This window comes from Ascidiella aspersa, chromosome 6, assembly GCF_963924565.1.
Source record: "Ascidiella aspersa chromosome 6, kaAscAspe10.2, whole genome shotgun sequence".
Taxonomy (NCBI): domain Eukaryota; kingdom Metazoa; phylum Chordata; class Ascidiacea; order Phlebobranchia; family Ascidiidae; genus Ascidiella; species Ascidiella aspersa.
The window spans coordinates 24,017,366-24,044,249 of record NC_139452.1 but is presented as its reverse complement, the minus strand read 5'-3'; the positions used below and the strand labels follow the sequence as shown (position 1 = coordinate 24,044,249).

Here is a 26,884-nt window from a genome sequence, read left to right as displayed (position 1 = left end):
GACATTGCGTTTCGCAGAAGCTATCATCTGGGTCTGCGGCTCGAAGTTTTGAAACGTCATATTTTGACAGTTAATACAGTTAAATTCTAATTCGGAACTTTCGTATAAAGCCATGGTTCACAAAGTATTTCGGCTTGCGACAAAGTAAGAAAAAAAATCGTGGTGTACTTGTAATAAACAATGTTGACACAACCCACCTTAATACATGGCAGGGCTATAATGGGATATTTCTTCCAACAGTTCACTAATCAATAGTGGGCGCTCAACTCTCCTATTAGCCGTGTGTCTATTTTTCATGCGAATAGGTTTATATAAAAGTTTTAAAACGGTTTCGCGACACACTCGGGATTTTCTTAAGGCCCACTGATACACAGCGGCAAACAGTTTGAGAACCACAGAAATGGGATGTTTTTTTAAAGCCCAAGCGTTGAACACACACTAAAACTTGATCAGAACGTACGTGTACTAAAATTAAGCTTTTGTGCACGAAGTAAGCGGAGATAAAAGACGAAAGAAGCACGGTTAAGAAAGTTCGCATTATATATAGAGAAAGCATCATGTACTGGGATTGAGTTAGCTGTACGATAAGCAAAAACCTTGTTAGTCGGGCAAAAACAAGTTAGTTTAAATACACAGCTAAGGCCGTACATGTAATTGAGGCGAGTGGGACTGACTGAAAATAATGGCTCGGCAACGAAAAAGTTAGAGTTCACAAAGATACAGCACCAAACCAATCTTTTGTGGTTGCTTTTTCTGTCTTATTTACCTAATCAACAAAACATTTTTTTGGTAATTGTTAAACAGTACAGGAATGGTGCCCGTTTAGGGGTCACATGAATGTTAGAAAATTTACTTTTTTTAGTTACTGAATGCAGACAAAAGCTAAAATGTAAGCCACATTGTCGTGCGGAGCATGTAACTGTTGCAGTCATTTTTAATTAACAAACCAAAATAATATCAGTCCAAAACTATTTCGCGGCCAAACAATTAAGAACAAATATTATTGAAAAGAGTTACGGGCTGCAACTTTGATCGAAGGTATTATAATAAATTCCTAAACTGTTATATTTACAGTTGGATATCTTCGTGCTACCAAAGTTCATTGTGTCGCAGTTTCAACTGCTTTGGCGTCATTTACTCCCTGTTAAAAATACTAAGCGTTTGAAACTAGTTCGACGAGACGCAAAAAACAGTCGTACCACGATTCAGTTTGTACAGCAAAACTTTAAAGCAATAAAACAGTAAAAATGACAATTATGCTTTAGCGGCGTTGCCAATTGAACTGTGAAGTTTCATGTTACGTTACCTATACGCGGCTATCATATTTAAAATGCAGTAAAATAGATAACTTGATTAAAAACGAATGAAGTAAACAACGATTAAGTCGTTTCAACAATTAAAACTTAAGAAATAAAATTGGAACGGAATAATTCAGTAATAGAGAGTAAAAGATTGAATTTTACAAACAGGGGCTGGAATTGTTCGATTTTCATTGGAACCAAGTGACACAAGCAGAAAAGCGATAATAAAATGGAGAAAAAAAAATATTCAGATCAGAACAGCACCGATTTCGCAAAACCTGCCGAAAGCATCTATTCACAAAAATGCACGAAAAACAGAGAGGAAGCAACGTATTTCTTGTTCTACCCAAAATGTATTAGGTCTTGTAAATTCACAGGGATGTTACGTATAATACGAGTTGGTTGTAGCATTTGTTAATCGGACAACGCGGGTATTTTCTTTTATTTGTTTAATGAAATTATTTTTTTATATGAAAAATAGGTGGAATCAACTTTTGCATTAACGTAAAGAGAAAAAATTCTACGGTAAAACTGGAATTGTTGTATAAAACGCTTTTTTATAACTCTATCATATATCATCAAACCAGGAACATAGGAAATCGCAAACAGACGACTTTGGTACAAATTATGCGAAGTATTCACAATCTATTATCTAGGGCAGGACTACTCAACTAGCTTTGGCAAAGACATGTACAAAAAGTTTGCGCGTTTTACTAAGACTTTTACAAGTGAACCGCAAGTCATTTATCAACTGCTAAGCGGGTAGGCTTATACTTTCCCATATCTTTGCCAATTTTAGTGTTAATTAGTTTATTAATTTTCGAAAATTTGACATGAGTTATATCTTTTAATACTACAAGGATCCTGGCGGTACTACCGTTAATTAGCCCTGATCTGTGGAGATTGCTCATCCCCAGATTCTGAATCCCATAAGAGAGAAAGCGAACGAGAGAGAAGAAGGCAAGGCCCGGCAAACAAGAAAAAGAGATATTGAGAAAAAGGGAATAAAGAGAGAAACAAGGGGAAAAAGAAAACGAGAGAAAAAGAATAGGTCGTGCACCAGTGAACAAAAGTACGTTCTTTAGAGTTGTCCGATCACCATCGTGTCGACGATTTCGCCTCTTTTAATGGACAGACACATATCAGAGCGTGGAGGCAGCATCAGGAGTCCGTTGGCGGCGACCATGCTTAGTAGTCGACTGCTGATCTGGCGTCCGGTGCTGTCCGCCCACGGCGTAGCTTCGTTCGGTTCCCAGCGCAGGTTTACCCGCTGGTACTCGGGACGCTGGTCGAGTCGCACGTCAAAGGCCAGCTGAAATGCAGACAATTCAATTTTTGGCCTGTAGGAACATTTATTCTAATCGACTATTGGTGTACCCTGGTGCATCTCAAACCTTTTTAGCGTTGAAGAAAATGATAAGCGAAAGTATAACCAGCGATGCCAATGTGAACTAATCCTCTTCACTAAACTTTTCGTAAGCAGAAAGCAATAGATAAGAAAACTGGGAGAATAAGCCACAACTTAATTGACATGAGCTAAGTCCTAGTAGGCCTTCCTCAATTAGCTCATTTTGTCCGAAAAGTTTGCTAATATACTAGTGCAATGATATGCAAACTTTTTGTGGGGTTCGGATGCAAGTTTTTAAAAAATCTTAAAAAAATTACGTCATAATAAAATTAACTTTAAAAAACCTGTTGTATTGAGCGAACTCGTGCACAAATATGAAGCTATAAGCAGTCTAGTAGCGCGAAAAATACGTTTATTTTCTCATTAATTAAAATTGATAAAACTTTAATTAAAATAATAGGTGACGCATGAGGCACATAAAATATATTCTAATATTGCTTGAAATAACTGCATTTATGGTCTAACTTAACAAAAATTTGACTGTCGAGTGTATAAGAAAAAGAACAACAAGTTTTTCGGTTAAGCTTGCAGTTTAACTTGACATCAACTAAAATAATGCGTAAACCGCATCTTACAGTGGCTTATTGCAAACTTGGTATATTTCAAAACACACGTAAACTTGTTTTGACCGTGCTGTTCAGGTTATCTCGTTTGCAAACGATTATTAACACCACAACTAAAATTGGCTGAATATTCACCAAAAAAATTAAAAAACGAAATATAGTTCGTGTTATTAAGTTTGTCGCGCTGTAGCGAAAAGACCGCGACTGAACAGAGCAACTACCTATACTAAACAATTCCTCAACTTTTCGCAAATGGCGGATTAAGAAACATTTTATGGAAGATGCTATGCAATTTTGTTGTTGCAAAAATATCCAATGTCCTACGTATAGCTGTCGTTGTTTAAGCATGAGATGACAATAAAGCAATCATTGTTTTGTTTTTCCAATTAATATACGGAATCATTTTGTACATTATTGTTTTTACCTTTAAGTAGGAGAAAGCGAGAATCGGTGATCTGTAAAAATACCTTTCATTTTGTTTTCACATCTATCGCATTCAGATCACCCGCGTTGATCGATTAATCTGATTTATGGATGATTTTGGACTCTTTCATGAATATTAATGTCGTATGTTTTTTCAATAATCTGACACAACGCAAGACTTGATAAAATGTATTGATCGATTAGTTAACCGCAATCAATGCATTTGCAAACCATGCTACATATACTTTGCTAAAGACTCATTTATCTTTCTTAATACCGGTAAATCAGTCGAACACTTCTTGCTTCTTGCGAATTTAAGCATGACTTTTTTTGATGGGTTCACTTATCAAAATACCCGATCCTTACTGTATACAAAAGTCGAATTTCCAAAAAAGCAACAATCCAGGTTGTTTTTCATTACAAGCAATATTGTGTTGCGTTTATCAATTTGCGTTGTTAGCGTACAACATTCATCTTTTTACCTTTAAGGTCAAGCGATAATTAGGAAGAACCGCGATTAAATGCGAAAAGATAAACGACTCATTTTGTAGTATTAGAGCAGGTGTAGCCAACTTATGTTTGATTGCGATCGACTGAAGTATTTTTTAGACACTCGCGATCGACTGGTTCAGTAAAAAGTTACAAGAACACTTATTAAACATTTCGACCGTTAATTGCATTCCAAGCCAGCGATGGAGGTTAACTTGTTACGTTAAAGAACCCTTTTTTGGCCAGACAACAATTGGTCATTTCAATGTTCCGCTTGTGTGCTACAGCTACTGTAATGACGTAACACATATTCGACACGATCGACCAGGTGAAATGTGGCGATCGACCGGTAGATCGCGATCGACGTGTTGACCAAACCGCGATTAAATGCGCAAAAATGAACGACTCATTTTGTATAGTATTACAGCCTTAACCAGCGGTCGTGTTTTTTTCTCACCTTTGCCTTGATAATCGTGGGTCTCGGCTCCGGGCAACCGCTCATCTTACGTAAGCTTGGAAGAACGAACAAACTGCAAGTGACCATGGTCGACACAGGGTTGCCTGCAAAACATAACCCGCGTTATAGTGAGATGATACCAGATGGACTTTAGCTCAGTGGTTCTTGAAATTTTTTACTGTGGAACCCTAATTTTTTTTTGCTTTGCGTGGACCAGGGGCGACATGAATGTTTTACAGATAACGTCATAAATTAATGTCATAATGCATAGAATTAATAACATAATGCGGGGTTTCTCAAACTGTGGTCCGCGGACCATTGGTGGTCAGCGCTGACTGCACAGGTGGTCCGTGGCGATATGACAAGAAATTAAAAAGTCACACATATACGTTGCACAGTACGTACCCTTTCAAAGATAATTGCCGCAGTTATTTACAATGATTTCAAAAGATTTTGCTATCCAGATCGTAAATCTTACTTGTTGCGCCTTTGTTGTAGTCAAAAAGTTGTTTACGAAAAATTATCGTATTCCTCGACTATGACGAAATAATGTATGATTATCGCTATTCGAAAAACACAGGTCCAGACTTTACGTGGACTCTGACTTACGAGTTTGCGTTTCACAAATAACACAAATAACGAATTGATGATGCTGTCAGTTTTTTTGTGTTATTTTTTGCTTTGTATAGCGGTCCGCGAAATAATAGACTCAGAAATAGTGGTCCGTAGAAAAAGTTTGGGAAACCCTGTCATAATGCATAGAAATATGCTGTTCCGTTGCAAAAAATAAAAATTCGAAATTTGTTCCGTGCAAAAACATTGCATTTTTAATTAAACGATTTTTTCAATTTATCACCGTTTAAATATTACATTAAGATTTCAAATATCCCTTTGCGGTTGTTGAAATGGGCAAGAATTGGTATTATTCTTAGCAGTTATTACCGCTGTTAGTGTTGTTTTTAGTGTCGTCACGCCAAGAAGACTTTAATTCCGTAAAAAATTACAGTTATGACCTGTATAATTAAATTATTGCATCATCAAAGTATAATGTCCAATTCATTTGCAATTTAATCAACACTAAACATTTTAGCAATCGAAAGAATGAAGAATAGCATGTTTAATTGTGCAAATAAGGGTTGATTATATCAACTACATTGTCAGTTTATTTCAGTTGTGCTAAAATTTTATTGAAATCGGTATAAAATGTTTTTTGAGAAATTGCGACAGAATAAGTAGTAAGGGCACTATGTAGCACAATAAAATAAACAACTTACGTACATTCAAATCAACTATAAAGTTCGACAATTACCTGGTAAAGCAAAAATAAGCTTCCTTCCACTTGGCGTTTCAAGCGTTGCAAATGTTGTGGGTTTCCTGGAAATAGTTATAAGTATATAAAAATATAAACCAACGTTTAACACCATGTTATTGACATTGAAAAATATTCCAGCGTGTTTTTTTTTAGGTTGACAATTGAGTTAGAAAATGTCTGGACGGGGAGAAAATATTCCAAACGGAAACTTTCAACCTTTTGGCATGACTGGTAACCTGTGGATGGAAAGCTGTTTATTCGGCAAAATTTATTTCCGATTCCACTTAAAACCTCAGCCACTAAAAACAACAGTTTTAACCAAAAGTCTCACTTAAAGGTTCACTACAGTGTTTTTATATGAATATTGTAAGCTTACCACAAATGAGCAGTTTAGGCGACCTGTGCTATACTATGCAAGTTCCACACTGTTGTTTATAACCAGTGGGTAAAGCATGCCGGAATTTCACCACGATACAAAAGCCAAGATTCTTTTTTCAATCAAAGCTGTTTCCACATATTTTTAACATTTTATACCAAGATTTATTTTTAAATAATGAAAGCTACATATATATGCGTTCAACAACTGTGATCTAGCTCTGCGAAAGCTATAGCTTACGTATCAATAGTACACCGAAAGTCATCGCAGACTCATCGAATCGATCAATAATGCAAGCAAGGCAGGCCAGAACCACTAGCCTGCAGTGAGGTTAGAACTTACAACCTCCGGTCATACCAGGACCGTCGCTCTCTCTGTGTTCCCTTTTGAGCTAACATGGTAGAACGACGGTCCCGGCATGACCGGAGGCCGTGAGATCGAACCTCACTGCAGGCTAGTTGTTTTTCTAGCTTGCATCCAAAAGATACGGAAGCCGTTTGTTCGGAAGCTCTCTGAGCCTGCGTAGCTCACATCTTGATAGACAGACTCGGTTAAGTGCGCGATGGCTTTCGGTGTACTAATGTTAAAATAGTTATACATTTCATTCATTGCTATAAGGCAAGAAAATTAACTTCCATAATTAAGAAAGGCAATATACCCTGGTTTCATTAAAACTCTCCCAAAATGTATCGCTGCGCCCATCGACGTTAGAAGGGGTTTGATGTAGTCCCTTTCTCCCATCGACACACCGCCTGACGTAACGATGACGTCAGCTGAAAAAGTTTGAAATGCCGATAGTTTAAAAATTAGGTTAATCTTAATACCAAGTTTAAAACAAATTAAACCGAAGAATAGTGTTTATAATGAATTAATGTTTAGGATTTTGGGTCCAAATATTTTTAAAATGATTGAAAAGACGAATAACACTGAAGCGTATCAGGTAAGATGTTGATGACGCAAGAATTTCTTTAATGTGGGAAATTTTAGGAACCGCAAATATATTACTTATTTGTGGCTAATAATGACGTCATTTTGTATCGATGTAACGAACCCCATTGTGACTAAACCAGGGGTTCTTAAACTGGGGTCCGTGAACTAGTTTTGGGGGTTTAAACCTAATTTTGGGTAGCGACTCTGAGAAAACAATGTCCAGGAATAAAGAACAATAACTACATAGAGGCTAGAACACCTAGTAGATAGTTCAAGTTTTCTAATTCAATGAATTAGAGCAATATGTGCTATTTCTAATTAAAATCTAGTTTGTAAATTGCCTGTGGCTCTTATTCTAGCTCTATTCTAATTCTAATTTTACTAATAATTCTACTTTGTCCAATTGCTTTTTTAGTCTTTCAGTCGAAACAAAGAATCGAAATAATACTCTTTGGTCAAAACGACCTAAAGGTGATTTTTACAATCTGAAAAGCACCCGATCCGTTAGAAATCAGTGCATTTCTAAGCCTACGACAATCAGGGCATCCAATGGCAGTAAAGTCTAGACTTTTAGACCTTGAGGTCCTGGCAATGCACTAATTTGGACCTTTAGGTAAACTCCCGGCGTAGATAAATTAAAAATATTCATTAAAAGTTCAGAAAAGATAACAAAAAATGTGAGATAGGATTAATAACACTTGACCCATCTAAACCCTAACGCTAACCCGAATCCTAACCCAAATAATGTGCGTTATTTTAATAATTCTTTAAATGCTGGGGAAAAAAGCCCAAACTCGGATGGTTTTTCGTCCATTGTATTTAAGATTATTACGTCACAAATTGAGGTATTGGGGCCTGAAGCGTTATAATTATTAAATTATCGCACATTATTTGGGTTAGGGCGCTGGTTAGCGTTTGGGTTTGGGTTTGATTGGGTCAAGTATTGTTAAACTTAATCTTCATATGCACACTTGTTAATGCAAATTAGTGCATTGTCCAAGACCTCAAAGTCTAAAAGTCGGACTTTTTGATCCTTTGAATGCACTGATTGTCATAGACCTTTTTGCTTAGAACTGCACTGATTTCTGACGGATCGGGTGTGAAAAGCATAGGCAATGCTAAAACATGTAAAAATTAGCAAACAAATATTTACCGTTTATCTTCTTATTAGAATAAATTGCGATTTAAATTAAATTGATTGTGAACTATTAAATGTAATTCTAGTTTAAATTCTAAGTTCAATTTTTGGTTTTTAATAATCCGGTAATTCTAATCTAATTTAAGAAAACTTTAATGATCTATTTCTAATCTAATTGTAAAACTGAAATTCTCTAACTCTAATTCTAATCCAATTTTAAAACGCTGAAATAAATCTAGTCGTCCAAGCCTGCTACAAACATTTTTTAAATCAGCGGCCAGTTTTTTCACCCACCTCTTTCGCAGGCCTCGATAAAGCATTCCCGCAGTTTGACTGGCTCGTCGGGAACTATTCCGAGGTCGACGACGTTGAAGCCTTGCTGTTGCAGAGCCAGGGTCAGACTGACTCGGTTCGAGTCGCGGATTTCTCCCGGGCCGAGCAACGTTGTTTCGGGCTCCGTTAGCTGGGGACAAAACGGCAGCGGTTTATGAGTTGCTTTTCGGAGGCAGCTTTTCGTACAGGTAAAGGGACCGCATTAGGCGCATAAAAACCCACTACAATTTTTTTGTGAGACTATGCTATATCTCTGGAGCATAATGGTAGGAGGTTGTAGTGAGACGTAATGAGAATATCAAAGGCCATACAGAAGTAGGTACCATAAAACGTTTCGAATAACTCATTATTCATTTTCAACATTTCGATATCTGTTTTGGGAATAATGTTTGATTGGGAAAATTTTACCATTCGTGATTTTTTAATAACCTGGGTTACACTTATATTTTTAACGCTACGTCATAACGTTACTTTGTAACGTCATTCTAAAAAGTGTAATGGGCCACCAAACAAAAATCCTGTGGTTCTCAATCGCCGGCCCGCCATGGTCTACTTTGGACTTTATCGTACGTCAAAATGCTGCAAGTGTTGTGCCTAAATGTTTAAAAGTAGGCTACAACTCGTTTAAACTTTAAGACCAGTTGTAAAGAAACACTTTAATAGAACCACGTGTAACACGTATGTATAATGTTAAAGCAGAAAATTTCTCAGTAAATTGAAGTTACCATTATTTGCTTTTAAGTTGCATACTTTTGTCGTAACTACATTATAGGTTTATTTCGATTTTTTAAGGTCCACCGGTCTGCACAATTTTGTTTTGAAATTTTACAGGTCCTTAAGGATCCACGCAAAACAAATAGCTAGAGCTCAGTGTACCTCGTTCCCCGTTGAGAAAACAGCCACTGTTGGTTTCTCGTGTACGCGCACCGAAACGGCGCCGACGGCCGCCAGGAGGCCTGCCTCGTTAGGCCCGATGGTGGAACCGGCCTTTACTACGACCTCCCCTGTTTTTATGTCGCTTCCCACGGGCCGCACGTCCTGGCCAATTGACACCGACTTGAGCACGCGAACGCGAAGTTCCGCTTCTCCCTGCAGAGGTAATAAGAAACTTGTAAGAGGAAAAGTAGAAATACACCGAAATATCGGTTTACGGATAATATCGGTCGACATTTTGCATCTACCAATATATTGGTATCGATAAATTCTGGCTGATGTTTTACTATGAAAGTATGATATAGTTTTTCCTTAAATTCGAATAAATTTCCTTTTTTTGGCAAACATTGTTTTGTAAAAAAAAATATATTTATAAATATAGGTAGATAATTCAATTGAAATTTTGACTTGATTACAGGGTAAAAAAATCGGTACCGATATCAGGTATAGTTTTGAAAAAACATAAAAAAATCGTGTATCGGTATCGGTCGAAAAAGAGATATCGGTCGATCTCTACTTATAACTTAAAAGCAAACTAAAGGACGGGCAAAATAAAAAAGTAGGCGGTGATTTCATAATCCGGACCACTCACGTCCTCGGTTTCTTCGAGCAGTAGGGTCTCCTCGACCGGGACCACGGCGTCGGCGCCGATGGGCAGGGGGGCGCCGGTGGTGACGCGGTACGTTTTGCCCGGACCCAGCATGACGTCACGGGATGTCGAGTTGGATCGTTCGCTGACCGACGACCCGACTACCATAAGGTCGCCAGGGGTGTCCGATGCTGTTTAGTGTAAAAAACAGAAATGATGTTTTAACTCAGGGATTCTTAAACTGGGGTTCGTGAACCCCTTGGGGGTACGTGAACTAGTTATTGAAATATTAGTGTATAATCAAGCAATCTATTTTTTTAAAGAAAAGAGTAGGCTATAGGTAAAAACAAAACGTTTTTGCACTGAACATGTTAGACTTGATTTCATTTCGCATTTTTCGGATCGGAAACAGCAAATTTCCGAAGTCTGTTTGTATTATGACGTCATCACTAAAAATTTCTTGCCTACACTGGTCCATGCGAAGCAAAAAATTGTTTAGGGGTCCGCGGGAAACTCAGACTGGTAACGATTGCGTCCCACCTTTTATAAGTGATGCTTAAATTGCCTTTCAGTCACATTAACTGAAGATGATACAGCTCGTATCGAAACGTCCTAATCAAGATGATGTCGATCTACTCGACCTTTTTGACTTTGCAATCAATTATCAAAAAACAGATTTGATGTTGAACTAAAATTTGCAGTGTTGTGAACAAGTCTTTTGGAATGACTCAAAAAAAAAAAATTAAGTCGAAGTCAAGTCATTTTAAATTAATAAGTCAAGTCCCAGTCAACTTACGTAGAAAACAGCAGTAAGTCCTATATACCTAAGAAAAATAACTCACCAATCACGGCGTAACCGTCCATAATAGAGGCAGGAAAGTGAGGCAGTGGTCCCTTGGAGCGGACATTTTCAACAAGAACGTGACCGTAGGCATCTAAAGTGTAAATAACCGTTATACGCTGGGGAACATTATAAAACTGTAATTTTAAAACGTTACCGTGAAGTTTTTAATTGGTTGCGAAAAATGTAATTAGGTCAGATCAGTGAGAGACTAATGAACTCTATATTGTGACTGTAAGCGTCTAAAGCAGGGTTATTTAACCTTTTTAGAGCTCGCACCCTTAAAGCTTTCATCAAATTTTCTCGTACCCTCTATCTACAATGGCCGACGAAAGTAAATAAAATTGTAATAATACAAATTAAACTTAGTGTGTTTATAGCGTACGTGTTAAATGCAACAGTCTTGTAAGTTCATCAACCTTTACAACAGCCAAACAATCAGTCAATTTACTAATAGCTTTTTTGTTGTTGCTTTTCGTAAATTAGGCATTCTTCACAAATATGCCTAAATAGCGCATAACTTCATACTACCCCCTGCTTTGGTGCTTCGTACCACCAAGTGGTCTAAAATGTGAACACCAGCCAGGCTGAGAAAAAATTAAAAATTGTAATCTTAACAAGGGTGAAATTTTTAATCGTGAAAGTTTTTAATTGGTTGCAAAAAAGTAAGTAGGTAAAATCAGTGAGAGACTAATGGACTCTATTTGTGAACGTAAACGTCTATCTAAAGTGTTAATAACCGTAAGACTTAGGAAAAATTACAAAACTGTAATCTTAACATTGGCATCGTGAAGTTTTTAATCGTGAAAGTTTTTAATTGGTTGCAATAAACTAAGCAGGTAAACTAAGTGAGAGACCAATAAACTCTATATCGTGACCATAAGCGTCTAAACAGGGATGTCCAACATTTTATTATAGTGGGCCGCATTGACACTTGAAATAATTTAATGGGCGGCAGAACCTATTGAGTTTCAAGATTAAGTATTGGCCTTTAGAGGTTTAACGGGTATTGGCCTAGTGTTGGCCTTTAGAGTTTTTACTACTTGGGAGTGAAAATGACTAACGGGCCGCACAAAATTTCAGGCGGGCCGCAATGTGGCTCGCGGGCCGCAGGTTGGACATCCCTTGTCTAAAAGGTGAATAACCGTTAGGCTGAGGAAAAACTAAAAACTGTAATCTTAACATTGGTAAAGTGTTTATTCGTGAAAGTACTTGGTTGCAAAAAAATCTAAGTAGGTGAAATCAGTAAGAGATTAATGAACTCTATTTCGTGACCGTGGCGAATAGGCGTCTAAGTGTGAATAACCGTTAGGCTGAGGAAAAACTAAAAACTGTAATCTTAACATTGGTATAGTTTTTATTTGGTTGCAAAAAAGTAAGTATATGTGAAATGTGTGAGAGAACAATGACTCTATATTGGAAAAAAAACACATTTATTTTCTCTCAACATTTTTTTTCTGAAATAGACTTTTATTTATCACTTAAAAAATTATATTTCTATTGGTGGTGTAACTTGGTAATTTTAAAAAGCACTCAAGACACAGATTTAGCCGAAGTTTGCCCGATTTAAATTCGAAAAAAAAGAAATATAAACCATTCGGATATTTGCAATATATTTGCGAACAAAAAGTGACCAACGGCCAGCGAAAATGTTACTAAGACAAGGGTTCTTAAACTGGGATCCATGGACCCATTGGAGTGTACGTGAACTAGTTTCAGGGGGTCCATGAAGGCTTAATAGAAATATTTGTGTATATCAAAAAAGCAATCATTTTTTCAAAAAAAAAGTGTTAAAACATTTTTGCATTGAATGTATAATTAAACTTCATTGCGCTTTCACATTTTTTAGAGCGGAAACAGCAGATTTTTAAAGTCTATTTGTATTGTGACATCAATTTATTACGTCATCTTTAAAATGCCTTGCCTACACTGGTCCACACGAGCAAAAATGTGTTTTAGGGGTACGTCGTAAAAAAAAGTTTAAGGACCTTTGTACTAAGACCTTTCGGGAACTAGGCCACATTTTGCAACAGTCTTGTAGCTTCTTGCCTACACTGGTCCACACGAAGAAAAATGTGTTTTAGAGGTACGTCGTAAAAAAAGTTTAAGGACCTTTGTACTAAACCCTTTGGGAACTAGGCCAAATTTTGCGGATAGTCATTTTACCTTTGTATTGTTTTGTGACAACGCGCATAGGCGAGGAATAATTGAGCACCGCAGAAAAGGCTTTGTCCATGCTGGTCAGCGGGAAAGGGGAATTCCGTAACCTGCGAGCAATCTTGCTTACGTCGCTTCCAAGACCTGAAAAAGGTTTTAGTTTATATAAAAAAGTTTTCGATGCTTTTTAATAAAGTTCGTATTCGTTCGAATTAAGGAACTGATGATGTCAGTATAGATGAAATAAATATTCCTTGAAAAAATGTCTGATCCTGGTTTTACTGTTTTATTGTTTATATACGCGTCAGCGGAGCAGGGACCGACAAGCAGAAACCCGCTGACCGTGGTTTTGGATTTCATAAAATTGGGTCTTTTTGTACAGGTTAGTAAACGAAAGTAACAAGTCTGAAGAGGTTTTTCACAGTAAGAGCGAATAATGAAAAATACGACGTCAGTTTACGGCTATAGTAAATTAATCTGCGTGGATTTGAAGACAGAGTAGCAATAGTAAATGAGGGTATAGAGCCGTGGTTTATTTTTTTAGATTGCTGCACACATGGAAACCAAATGAATTTTGCCACACACCTTCTACAAAACCATAAAACTCAACAACCATCCTTGCGACACAGAAAGGAATGGATAAATAGCGTACCGGAAAGTGATAGAGTGCATTGAAATAAGGCACGATTGACCACAAATTTGTATTATTAGTTGTTTTTCAAAAATACCAGAAAATGTCACACAGTTGGGAATCACTGATATTCAGTGTCTGGACAAGCGAAGGGTGGTAAATGGGTATACAATAAATCTACACCCGTTAAAAGTTTGACGTTTTTAAAGCCAATCCGGATAAGGACTGTAAATTGCAAATAATACGTACAAGTTCATATCAAAATACTGTGAAGGTTTAATGCGGGATATCTGTTAATACTTGAAATTAAACAGAAGCAGATATTCAGTGACGTGATATTTTCCAATACTAAGTTAATATAGTGTTGTATTCTCTGATACTGAATATATATACTCCAGTAAGGCATATTTTATTGGATTTGACATTTGAGTATATAGCGTCAGTAGATAGGACTAAATATATCATATTTAGCGGAATATTTTTTGAGTTTTAGTACATAGTATCCGGTTTAGCGTAAACTGAATTTATTTATCCAGACAGGTCTTAAGAGAAATTCTGAACTGTTGACAGAAAGTTTCTGTAACTAGATCACTGCTCCGCTAGCACGTTCAAATTAGGAAACTGACGATGCCCAATTCGGCGTAAAAAATTAAACAACCAACGCCTGATTCTAAATGGCGTTGGTGTGGCTCATAAATAAGCGTGTGAATTGTAGACTGTATGATGTATTCAGAACCAGCTCCGTAGAAGCATTAACGATATTAACGATAACAACAAGTATGTTAGAATAATGCATCGGGTTCCTTAGGGATGTTGTAAAATCAATACAGCTCTGTCTTTTTGAGCACACAATCAATCAGCTCAAGGCGGCGAGGTGCTTCGCGAAGATTACAGCTAACGACAACAGCTATTTAGCTGGTTCTGGCTCCTAAGGGATTTCGGTGCCTTGATGTAAGATAGTGCAGTTCATCTCAAACTTTTTGAGTTTTGTTCATCCCTAGCACCTATCTCCAGATTTCATTCGCCATTGTCTCATGATATGATAAAACTATCTTGTCATAATATATCAGCATACCCGGAATATCCGACATGCTCGCAAGCTATCATCCATAACTGACGGTTCACCCTTATTCACCCCTTTTGGTTGGTTCACCCCTGCAAAAATTTTATTCATCCTAGGTTGAACCATTCACCTGATACACTGAGATAGTGTACTTTGCATTTTATATCTAAACGATCACTAAATGAACAATTTTTTTAAAACTAAAACACGGATAGAGCTAAGTTTTCCCAGTTTCCCGATGCATAGTTCCCCTTAGCCAAATTAAGGTAAACGCTTTCTGTTTTAGTTGTATATCTATTTTTTATAGAAATATATGCGCACACACACACACACACACATATATATATATATATGACATAATATAGTAAATACGACAAATATTTAGACGTTACTACTATGGCCATAATATTGAATATAGAGAAAATAAAACGTGCGAAGGTATATTTTTAAGTTGGGTGAAAAACATTGATTTCACATCGCAAAGTGAAAAACATTGATTTCACATCGCAAAGTAACGTTTATCTCTTAATTTATTATTTAGAAGAAACTCGCAAGATAGAAAACGCTACGTTTTACCACAAACCAAAGTTCCGTAAAGTGCTGTCTATACCAGTTTCCAATAGAATCGTTAACTACATCGGATCGGCAATGAACGGACGCTTGCCGATACTTCCTACTGGCAAAGGATATCGTCTCCATCCGATAACGTCGGATCACGAATTCATAAAAGTAAAAAACAAAAAGCATTTTACCTGAAACTGCGCTGTCTGACATCTGGCTTCGGCTTGAAGGTCGCGCTCCTACGATCCGCTGTATTTTCTACATAAGGAAAGGAAACACGAAAAATGAACATTGTTTAATACTTATATGCTCGACACCAGCCGGTGACTTTTAAGTTTAAAACAAGGCAAGTCAAAAAAGGTGGAAGTGAACATTTTCCTTGACATATATACAGACAATGTATATTTCCATTTTCATTTTGAACCGTCTCATTAAACTAGTTTCATTGAAAAAATTTAGGACAAAACTAAGACAATAGATTTCGATAAAAAATTTAACCTGCGTTGAAATAGCCTAAACTGTGTTCTAATTTCATGTTAAATGTCGAAGTAGACATGGGTTGAGGAGTCTGTAACTAGCGCGCAGTTTTCAACATAATGATTATACAGTGGACATAGTATAGATTTGTTTTCGATACAGATAATAATGCGAGAAAAGGCTGATCAAATATTAGTGTTCCAATGCCCGTTTAAATAGTAATTTAGAAATTAACTGGGGAACACACTAATCGAAGATGATACAAGTTCGTATCGAAACGTCTTAATCAAGATGCTGTCGATCTACTCGACCTATTTGGCTTTGCAATTTATTATTAAGCTACATTACAGATCCGTGCATAGTGTACCCAACTGGGGAACACCAGTGTAAATTTTGGGTTAATTTTAGTTGTCTAGCATATTTTAATGTTGTAGTCTAAACGAGAGCCAATTACGTTACAATGTAGCGTCAGAGGCCGCCCGGACTATTATTTTACGATTGCTTAAAGTTAAAAAAAGAGCAAATCTTTTGTTTAAATAGGGTGTCGTCTAAAATGGCATTTTTACGATTGTTTTAAGTTAAACAAAACATGGAAAAGCAAATCTTTTGTTTAAACAGGGTGTCGTCTAAATAGTTATTTTAATACTGTTCGAAACAAGGTTTTTCTGCTATATTATGGCTTGGTGTGCAAAATATAGAATCTTGACCCATGGACAAGCCCCCTTTTCACAAGTTTGGACGAAAAATAGTTCAAAAGGTCAAAGGCTTAACAAATAAAAATACAGTGTTTTATGCGGTAAACGCTTTTAGCCCTTAACTAGCTTTTCGACAACCGTCGAGTGCAAACAAAGCCTGGTTTTTGACCTTTAGGAAAATCCTGAAATTTTCCTGTTAAAACAAGGGACCAAAGCGTATCGTCATTGTGAACAAACGACTCTTCCTAACCTTTTGGGCGTGTTTTAACCGCTTCCCTTATTTTAAACTCGAAAACGTCGTCGCTGTAAACATAAACGTGACTAAGAACTTCCCACAGAAATCGGCCGTGCGCCTTGTTGTCTCGAAACCTAGGCTCTACCTCTAGTACAGGGGTTCTTAAACTGGGGTCCTTGAACTAGTTTTAGGGGGTCTATAAAGGCCTAATTGAATTATTAGAGTAAACTTTATTTGTTTAAAGAAAACAGTTTAATTAAAATTAAAAACAGTCTTTAGATTCCCTATCACTTTCACATATTTTGGACAAAAATCAACAGATTTGTAAGGTCTATTTGCATTGTGACGTCAATCTATGACGTCCATTTTTAAAATTTTCTTGCCGACCGTGGTCCATGCGAAGCAAAAAAAATTAAGAGGTCCGCGGTGAAAATAGTTTAACAAATCGTTATCCAAATTTGCACCGTGATAGCGCTAATTTTATTGTATTTTAACTCTACACCAGTGGTTCCCCACCTGGGATTACAAGGGGTTGTGTGGGGTGATTGCTGTGTAGTATTTGAAAAGAAAAATTGAACAAGGAAAAAAAATAAGAAAACTTTTAGCAGTAGAAAGAGCAAAAGTGTCTGGCTTAGTAAACTGTGCTTCGGCTATTATGCTTGTTTACAATCAAAGAGTCAAGCATAGCTTATAGGTTATTTGACCAATAAAAAACTAAACCTGATATTCAATTACCGCATATTCATTGCGTCAAACCCATACTTCAGTCAATCTGGCTTGGAAAACTGTGTTTAAGTGGGAGTTTATGCCGCCAGCATTATGCTTGTTTACAATCCAAGAATCAAGCATAGCTTATAGGTAAGGTATCTTTGTCTAATAAAAATCGTAATGTGACAAATAGAAGTCTAAACCTTAACTTTAAATACCGTATAATAAGTGCACAAAACCCATACTTCAGTTAAATTGTACAACAACCCGTATGGTAATGTGACGAAACCTATAGGTTTGTCTCTAAACCTACCTCCAATGTAAACAAGCCGTTTTGCCATTTTGCCCCCGATTTACACTTTTGAGATTCAAATACTTTGTGAAAACCCTGTATTATATAAAAAATAAACTAAATGTGATACTTTCCCAGGTAAAAGGGGATAGATCAATGTTCAAAGTGGCTAAAATCCGGACCATTTTGCCGATTTACTGTCAAATCGTAACAAAGATAACGGCATTAAATTAAAGCATGCTATATACTACAACAGGTTATACCTTTCTGGGCCAAACGAGGATACTCAAACGAACAAAATGCTATTATCGAAATACGTTTTTTCGGGTTTTGCTAGCGCAGAGTTGCCACACAGTTCCGTTAAAAAAAAAGGAAGTTTAAAGATATTTTTAAAGAAAATAAATAGCGTCCAGTGGGCCATAAGAACATTTGAGGTGGGGCACAGACCAATTTAAAAAGCTAGATTTAGTTTCATTTGTGTCACTATATTTAATTTTACAGGAATAATGGCTTGGGGAGGAATTAAAAAGGAATGTAAATTTATTGTTCAGCCACAAGTATCTCACTAATGCACGGTTGAATAAATAATCTTTTTTGAAATACGTTCAGCTGTGTTTTGTTCTAAACCTATTTTAAAGCTTTTCTTTCATAAAAATTCTAATGGGCCACAGAATTTTTTTTTTTTTTCTGTAGCAGTTACCCGAGTCATAAATATGACCAAAAAGTGAGAAAAAAAAACTTACTTCGAATGATGCGGAGGTCTGGGCATTTGACTCTTCGTCGGCGTCGTGGTCCAAGTTTAAATCGTCTGCTGTTACGAGGGAACTGCGACTGGTAGTGATCAGGTTATGCCGGCAGTTGTCGTCGGTTGAAAGGACAGGCGTTGCGGTGAGCATTTGCATCTGGTTCGTCGGCTGTCGAAAAAAACAAAAGCGCCGACGCTTGCATTTTGTTTCCGATTTTTTTTAATCACACAAGGTGTTCTATAGTCACCTTCAAACGGCAAACGGGCGTCAAAAAACGACAAAACACAGCAAAAAACGTAAATGTTGTTACAAAGCAAGGTTTTCACACAATCCAGGTCTTTCCAAACTTTTAGGTCGGCCATCCTTTTATTTTTATTAAATTTTCGCGACCCCTTTCGTTACACCAGTGTTTCCCAACCTATGGCCCGCCGACTGCATACGTTTTATTTGGTTAGATTTAATAAGAGTGGTTCTAAGCAATTTTTTTAAAAAGACAAAAAAAATGCGTAATCAATACGAGTACAGGGCTTATATTATTAAAAAATCGAGCCGAATAATTTTTTATGGTTTGTTTACTTACAAATGTTCAATCGAAAAATTGGCCAGCCAACGATCGCTGTTAGACTTAAACTTAGTATTTGGGTGGCGGCGAAAAAATGTTGAGAAACACGGTGTAGTAAGTGGTAAACAAGACATTTCTTGTTGTATACTTCGGTACGCGTTTCGTTACGAAATGTGCAACTCCGGTTTCGACATTTGCTTACAGAATTCAAAAATGCGATTCAAGTGATATTTAATTCACATGTTAATGTAAGCATTGTCCGGAGAAGGCAGTTTGGAAAGCTCTGGCTTACACGATAAAACAAGCAACGTATAGAGTTTGCGGTATAGTAGTCGAGTGTTGAGAAAAACAGGTGCAATTCAAAAAAGTGCAAACATTGTGAAAAGTGAATCGGTTCACGCGATTGAAACGGCTTTTTTAACTTTAGCCTTAACAAGTACCCAGGTATAAATAAAGCCCTAATGCGCGAAGCTTAGAACGTTGGAAGGGATATAGTTGTTAGGATTGTTGAACTAAAAAAATAGTTTACGTTTTGGAGCATAATGGTTGGAGGTTGTAGTAAGACGTAGTAAGAATATCAAAACCCATACAGAAGTAGGTAGATTTTTTTGTTACGTTTCGAATTTATTTTAATTCATTTCCAACATCATACTTTTTTTTTAAGCAATCGAACCGGAACTAACACTAAAGGCGTTTTCGTTCTGCAACTAAAAACCGTTTTAGTATAATTTGCCAGTGTCCACAAACATATAAAATATGTTTGATTTAACAGGAAAAGGTTCATATTTTATAACGTCATTTCGATTAGTATTTTTACAAGACACACCCGGTAATAAAAAACGATTCTTTTATTGCAATCGCTTTTACTTTTATTCGTATTCGAGTTAAGACTACACCGTTTGTTAGACGAGAGTTTCGAACGAATCGTGAGTTATTCAAGATTTGTATGATGGTGTTAGTGTTAGTAAAATGTTTCACAAGGAAATAGAAATATATATATATACGACAAGCTGTTACCACGAGACTTTAAACGGGCCATAAACCTAACCGGTTGAGCTGTTCTTTGATGGCAAGTCAAAGCGACAATTTCGGCAAGAGCACAAGTCGCGGAATAAAAAACCCAAAACGGCGAACCTATAGGCGTTTTTTTACACTTAACGAAACGCGATTTTGCGTATATTATACATTAACGCTATAACACGACTTTTTAAGAACTGATCAATGTATTTTAATATATTTTTATAAGCACTTGAAGGGTGGTCTGAAAATGTCCCCAACTGAAAAGACTAAACATTCCAGGCGTTTTCTATTTAATTCTATTTAATACAGGGTTGTTTTGTTTATTTTTTTTACATATAGCAGGTTTTGATGCGCTAAGTTACGTACCTTTAGATCGAATTGGAAAAACCAGTATCGAAAAATAGGGTTAGGTGGTTTTAAGAGACCTGAAGTTGTCATAGTGCTTTTCCAAAAAAAAAAATTAAGTTGAGCAAAATGGAAACAGTGGCGCTCTTGCCGTTGGCCCAAGTCGCTTCGAATCAAAGCCAGCGCCGGGGAGGGGGTGGGGGGATTTTAAGCGAGCGAACAACGAGCGTGGCCTACGTTGTATTCCGCCGCTGCAAGCAAGGTCCTAAGGTCGAACGGCGCCTTCCGCTTGCATTGGACGCCCGTCGGCGCCGTCAGCGTGGACGCCCTGCGCTTTCGGGCGCCGAAACACGGCGTGTCGGCGCCGGCGACCGGCGTCACTTCTTCGCAACACGCGTGAACCCACTGCAGCCTGTTGGCGCGTCTAGGCACCTGGTGGTCTTGGACAGTAGATTGGCGCTGGTTCCTGAGCAGGTCGAGGCCGTGCGGAAGAGCCGGCATGATCACGTCGAGGCACTCCTGTGTTGAAAAAACAGCTGCTGTGCTCGTTGTTTGTTACGAGTGAAAATCGGGGTTGGCGTCCGACTTGGGACAAATAATGATAGGTATACACTATATACACGGAACTGCAATATAACTTTATAATCAATTGCAAAGCCAAAAAAGGTCGAGCAGACCGACATTATCTTTTTAAGTTACTTTTAAAAAGTGGGACGCAATTGTTATTAGTCTGAGTTTCTACAGCTGGGGCATTAATTATCTACTCGACCTTTTTGGCTTTGCAATTCATTATCAAGCTAAATTATCCTAGTTTTCAAATTCAACGAATTAGAGCCGACGTGATCACGTCGAGGCAGTCCTGCATGAGAAACAGCTGCTGTGCTTTCAAATCCGGGTTGGCGCCTGAATTGGACAACTAAATAATTCCAGGGTACACTATATGCAGGGATCTGTAATATATCTTTATAATGAATTGCAAAGCCATGAAGGTCAAGTAGATCTACATCAGATGTGAATGCACTGAATTATCTCCAATCTATGTTTTTAAGTGTTTTTTTTCCTTTCGGCAAATAGAAATGGGGAACAAGCAATAAGACCTAAAGAGCAATATTACCTAAAGCAAAAATCTATAAAACCGTAGTAATAAATTAAGACCAACCATATAATAAAGCCGTTTTGTTGTCGACATTGAGACGCCCTAGTTTGAGGTGTTTTGGCACCGATTTTTTGGCACTGTTTAAGGTTATCGGTGGAGAATGGGTGGGGACTAATAATGATCTAATTGGATTAATAGTCTGATTTAATTAAACAAAATGCTCTAATTTTAATTCATATCTAATTTAAAAAAAGCGAAATTAAACCTAGTTGTCCAAGTCTGGCACTGAATTATCCTCAACCTACGTTTTAAACTGCCCTTTTTTAAGCAAATTTTAAGAAATTTAATAAGTAACGCATATTTTTTTTTCTATATTTTAATTAGTAAATTTTGCCTTTGTTTTTATTAATTATTATTATCTTTGCTATGCAATTAAAGATATTAATTTCCCATCAACTGAAAGAGGCGCGCGTACTAACCGTAGCTGCTTTCGCACTTCCAGGAAGATTCACGATCAGAACATTGTTCCGAATACCACAGATCGCTCTGTAAGGAAAAAAATCACAAAGTTCAACAAACGCCTCAGGCTCAGGGCAATGTTCTCAATCTCAACACGAACATTGAAATTAGACAGAAATAACCAACGATTTCTCGTGGTTTTCTTCTGCAATGCAAGTTGTGTCCCGAAACAATCTAAACACACAAGCCACAACATTTTTGAGACTGGAGAGAAGTAATAAATAATAATTATTTTTTTAAACCTAAAGGCCTTGAAAATAACAAAAAAAATTTGACTAAATTATACAAGACTGTCCAAACATGCTTAATTATCAGCATCTTAACGGAAATACCTGGGATTTTCCCACGGTTCCTGTGGGAAAGTTTTACATAAAACATCAAATGCCGATCTGGAATGTGCAATTAAACAGAACATTTGTTTGACAAAAAGAGCAGGATGCTTAAAATTGACACCGTGTGTTCGAAAAAGCTTCCCGAATCAGGATTTTCGAGCAAGCCAGGCCGGCTTAAAAAATAGCTATCCTTCGGTTAGGTGTTAAGTTTAGAATCTTTAGACACACGACCTGCGGCCACACCGGGACCAACTGAGCTTAGCAAGCCGTGTTAAGTTGCTTAAAAGTGGTTAATTCCTTTGCCTACGCCCTTAATGGTAGGACTTTGGAGCAAGCATTAAAATAAATTTTAAAATCTAACTAAAGGCCTTTAAACTTGAAGCAAATGTTGACAGTTTAACATATGTTTGTTCAGTAATAAAAAGTATTCGAAATAATTGGCTAAATGTTCAAAAAACATTTTCGGATGCTTAGATTTGGATTTTGAATCTTATTTGGTATTTGACACTCTATTTTTTTTATTATTGATGGTCGGACCTTGTTGCACGTAGGCGAGCGGCAACTTTACACAAAGTCTGTCGCTGTGGCTACACCTTTATAATGCTTGCTTGAAAGTAGTCATGTAGTGCGGCATCCGTTTTTTTTTTCGGGCGACCAACTAACTTTGACTAATCATTAAGTGTCAATCGCGTGTTATTGATTGAGCAGAGCAGCTGTAGGGGACTAATTTGTAATGCAAGCTGGACAAAGTTGGCAATTTCCTTTATTGCGTTAAGTTGCAAAACTAATATTCCATCGTAAAACGTGCTGCCCTTGCACAAAATGCGCTACCAGCTTTTTCAAGGCCGACTTTAGGCCAATATTCAACGAGGTTAGGCAGAGCGTACTTGTCAAGTATTGGTTACGCATTACTGGGAGTACATTAGTCAATTTTTATTCTGACATCACAATATTTGACTTCAGAACAGATGAAGTTTGTAGTAAAGTACAACCAAAACACCACAATGTTTTATAAAACGGACTGAAGTGCTAAGGGTGCATTGTTTTGCACTATTTCGGCTAAACATATTTTCGGCAACATCATATTTGTATAATTTTCCAACTTTAATGTTTTTGTTGTAGTTAAGGATTGCAGTTTACACAACTGCTTTAAACGAAAGTTGTTCAAATGTTAACCATTCGAAAGATTGTTTTTTATTACAATTTATAGAATATGGTGCCAAGTGTTTTTGAATTCTTGTCACTATAGCGTAGGTATATATTATAGTTAATCTTCCTCTCTCAAAAAACTAATAAATAATTAATGATTAACAATGTGCTGGAATTGGATATTTTAGATCCGTTGTCTAAATTCTACTTATAACATTTCTAGCCACAGCACACCGGTGCGTCTAGAAAAAATTCGCAAATGTGAAGTAAAAATTTTCGTAATTTTGAAAAAAACACTATAACCAATTGCCTTACCTTATTTAAGGGTGATTGTTAAGCTATGAATACAACAAAACGGGCTTTATTTTTTGTGTGATGCAAGCTAAACTCTATGTTAGTGTCACACAAGCTTAAAGTTTGAGAAACACTGCTTTTAAATAGTACGCCACCAGTATAAGATTGCCTTTTGGATTAGTTTAAACGTTTCATATCTAAAGAAGTACAATTTTACGCATATGTAACACTTAAGGATGTCCAGATTCGAAAAATCAAGCTTAGAACATAGGTTACCTAGACAACATTGCATGTGGTGTCACTTTTAGAGCAGCAAGAGAAATGGCAGTGGACATTGCAGGAGCCTCTTTCTGGATCACCGCTTTTGTGGCCTCGGGGGTGACGTCGCGTGGGGAAAACCCTGTTCCACCAGTGGTGAGGATAAGGGTGAGACCGAGGTTGTCCGACCAATCTTTTAGGGTTTCCTACAGAAAATAAAACAAAGCATTCAAAAACTTTATCAGTTAAAGCAAATGTGGTTGTAAATACCAACTTGCTATTTTTTCAAAAAAATACAAAAACAAGCTACTTTTAAAAAAATATTTATTTCTTTCTTTAAATTTTCTATTATATGTTTGAATCCTATATGTTGATCTAAATATTTACTTTAATAACTTTCACACAATGGTTTATGAAGACCTGTTTAGAGACAAGGAAAATAGGATAATTTTTTAGGGCTTTTTGAGTTTAATTTAACTAAAAAATTAGTCCAAACCTGTATACAATTGAGTTCATCTGGAACAATCTTCTGTACCTTGACTATCACACGAAACCTAATCAAAAACAAATAGTTAAAAATTTAATATTTATATGCCATATCAATCAATTAAGACACAATAAAGCAAATAAACAAACAAATATGTGGTATAAATATTCTATAATGACATTATTCATTTACTATGCAAAGGCAAAAACAGGAAATAATGTCCGGTATCCAGTATTTATTTCCCTATATTGCTCTGATTACACTGATGGTTTAGTGAGCAACAGTTATAAATATATTCATGGGTAAGAAAACATTTTTTCAGGTTCCAACTCTACTATATTAGAGTATAAACATAATTTTTTAAATATTACTAAAAATACATAAACAAATTATTACACAAAACTATAGTGTATTTTTATAGGACTAGAACCTAGTAAGTGACCAAAGTAAAAAAGGAATACATTTACTCAGTGGATCCAAATAGGAGTTTCGTTTCTAATGCTTAAGGGTGCCAAGAAGTATATAGGAATCAATTTCGTTCTATTGGCCTTTTGATACAACACTTTGTGTAAGATTAGAATACAATAGATCAAATTATTTATATTTTTTTACATGTGTACAATTGACTTTTGTAGTCCCTCTATTGTGAATTTACACTACAACAAATAAAGAAAATTTTAATAGCCGTGCTTGAATATTTTTGATGGGTTCTGCAAGCCAATACAAAAGAATTCAGCTTAAAAATCAAAAAGTGTTACTACCATTAAATAATTTTTAATTAATCAGTACAAAATCATATATTAACACTGAAGGTTTACATTTTGAAGACAAACAATATTGATAAACTTCTATTTTACTAAATAGATATTACATACATTGACAGCTTCTGAATGGCACTTTGCAATCGCGGTCCACTAACATCTTGATTTTCTCCACTTGAACAGCGATCGCTTACTAAAAATATGATTTAATAAAGACGGTGTCAGTTTTGAAAAATACACATATTTTTGCAATGTGAGAAAAAAATCATTTATAAAAACTATGTTCTAGTTTTGGAGATTTCTTTTAAAAAGTCCCCGACAATGAAATTATATATTATAATATAGAAATTGCATTCACTTGAAATAAAAAGTTCTATAAATACAATGAAATTTTTTGTCGATATTTTTGGACTTAAGTTCTATGCTTTGTATTGGCGATTGCAAAATATTTTAACCTATATTTTTATCTCTTTGTAACACACTTTTAAAATAGGTGGTGCAATTATTTCAGCAAAACAAGTGGCGCAAACAGTCAAACAAGTAAATTTACAAATGCGGTCACAGTTCCAAACCTGTTAAAATTCCCACGAAAACTGTCGGCTCATCATCCATTTCCAGTGAGGGGGATGTGCCAACAGAACCGCCATTCAACTTTGCAGTTTTTAACCAGAAACCTGCGTTATCCATAATTATTTTCCTGCACTGTTAAACAGGAGGGTGGGGATCAATGCTCATCAATGCTTCCTTTGGTACAACGAGCCTAAATGCTACTGGTAAACGTTACGTAAGACTTTCATGGCCCCGGGCTATATGAACATTTTCCAGGAAGGCTTCAACTGTTTTTCTTTGAACCAAACTTAAAATGTTATGCAATCAAATTTTAGAATCAAAAAAGGCAAACCTTGGCATTGGAAATCAGTGCTCTTTTGCGTATGTTTTAATAGCCATTGTGTAAATAATTAACTTGAACTTCGGATGTTGTGTCTGACAATATACATAAACATCACTACAAGACGAGCACAAAATATATAAAGCTATGGAAAAAGTCTTGCTAAATTAATAAAATAATTAGTTAGTTCAAGGTTTTAGCATATGTATTTATGCATAATAGTTACAAAATACTTGGAAAACACATTAAATTGGTCTATTTAAAGTTAAAAACAGTTCATGCAAAGCATTTACAATCATAAAAACATGGATTTAAGCCTTTCTGACATAATTTCATCTTGTTTCGAGTTGTGTTTTTGACAAACCATTTTCAGATGTAACAAACTTTTGTTATTGCTCTCGAGATTTAGGCCAGACAAAACATCAATGTCAGCCTTTTCATAGTCATTCAGGGCAATGTATGCGGTAGCCCTTCTATAAATAGCTTTAATTGCGTTTTTATCAATTTCTAAAGC

At 36.4% G+C, this 26,884-nt stretch overlaps 1 protein-coding gene across 1 annotated transcript; it reads right to left on the bottom strand.

Annotated features, from left to right (window-relative positions):
• Positions 1-1,694: 1,694 nt before the first annotated feature.
• On the bottom strand, positions 1,695-26,168 carry LOC146140917 (gephyrin-like). The gene is made up of 17 exons (XM_083392068.1): positions 26,054-26,168; positions 25,596-25,674; positions 24,730-24,787; positions 24,252-24,439; positions 22,161-22,227; positions 20,823-21,104; positions 18,656-18,826; positions 15,697-15,763; positions 13,260-13,394; positions 11,095-11,187; positions 10,256-10,443; positions 9,607-9,819; positions 8,692-8,860; positions 6,988-7,102; positions 5,951-6,015; positions 4,642-4,745; positions 1,695-2,613 (listed from the first exon to the last, which is right to left on the bottom strand). The coding sequence occupies exons 1-17, from the start codon at positions 26,166-26,168 to the stop codon at positions 2,383-2,385; spliced, it is 2,340 nt and encodes a 779-aa protein (XP_083248194.1). The 3' UTR covers positions 1,695-2,382.
• Positions 26,169-26,884: the final 716 nt, after the last annotated feature.

Coding starts and splice junctions, on each gene's coding strand:
- LOC146140917 (XM_083392068.1), bottom strand. CDS start 26,168: ATGGATAACGCAGGTTTCTGGTTAAAAACTGCAAAGTTGAATGGCGGT. Junction 25,675..26,053: donor TTTCGTGGGAATTTTAACAG/GTTTGGAACTGT, acceptor TCATATTTTTAG/TAAGCGATCGCTGTTCAAGT. Junction 2,614..4,641: donor CCACGATTATCAAGGCAAAG/GTGAGAAAAAAA, acceptor TCTGCATTTCAG/CTGGCCTTTGACGTGCGACT.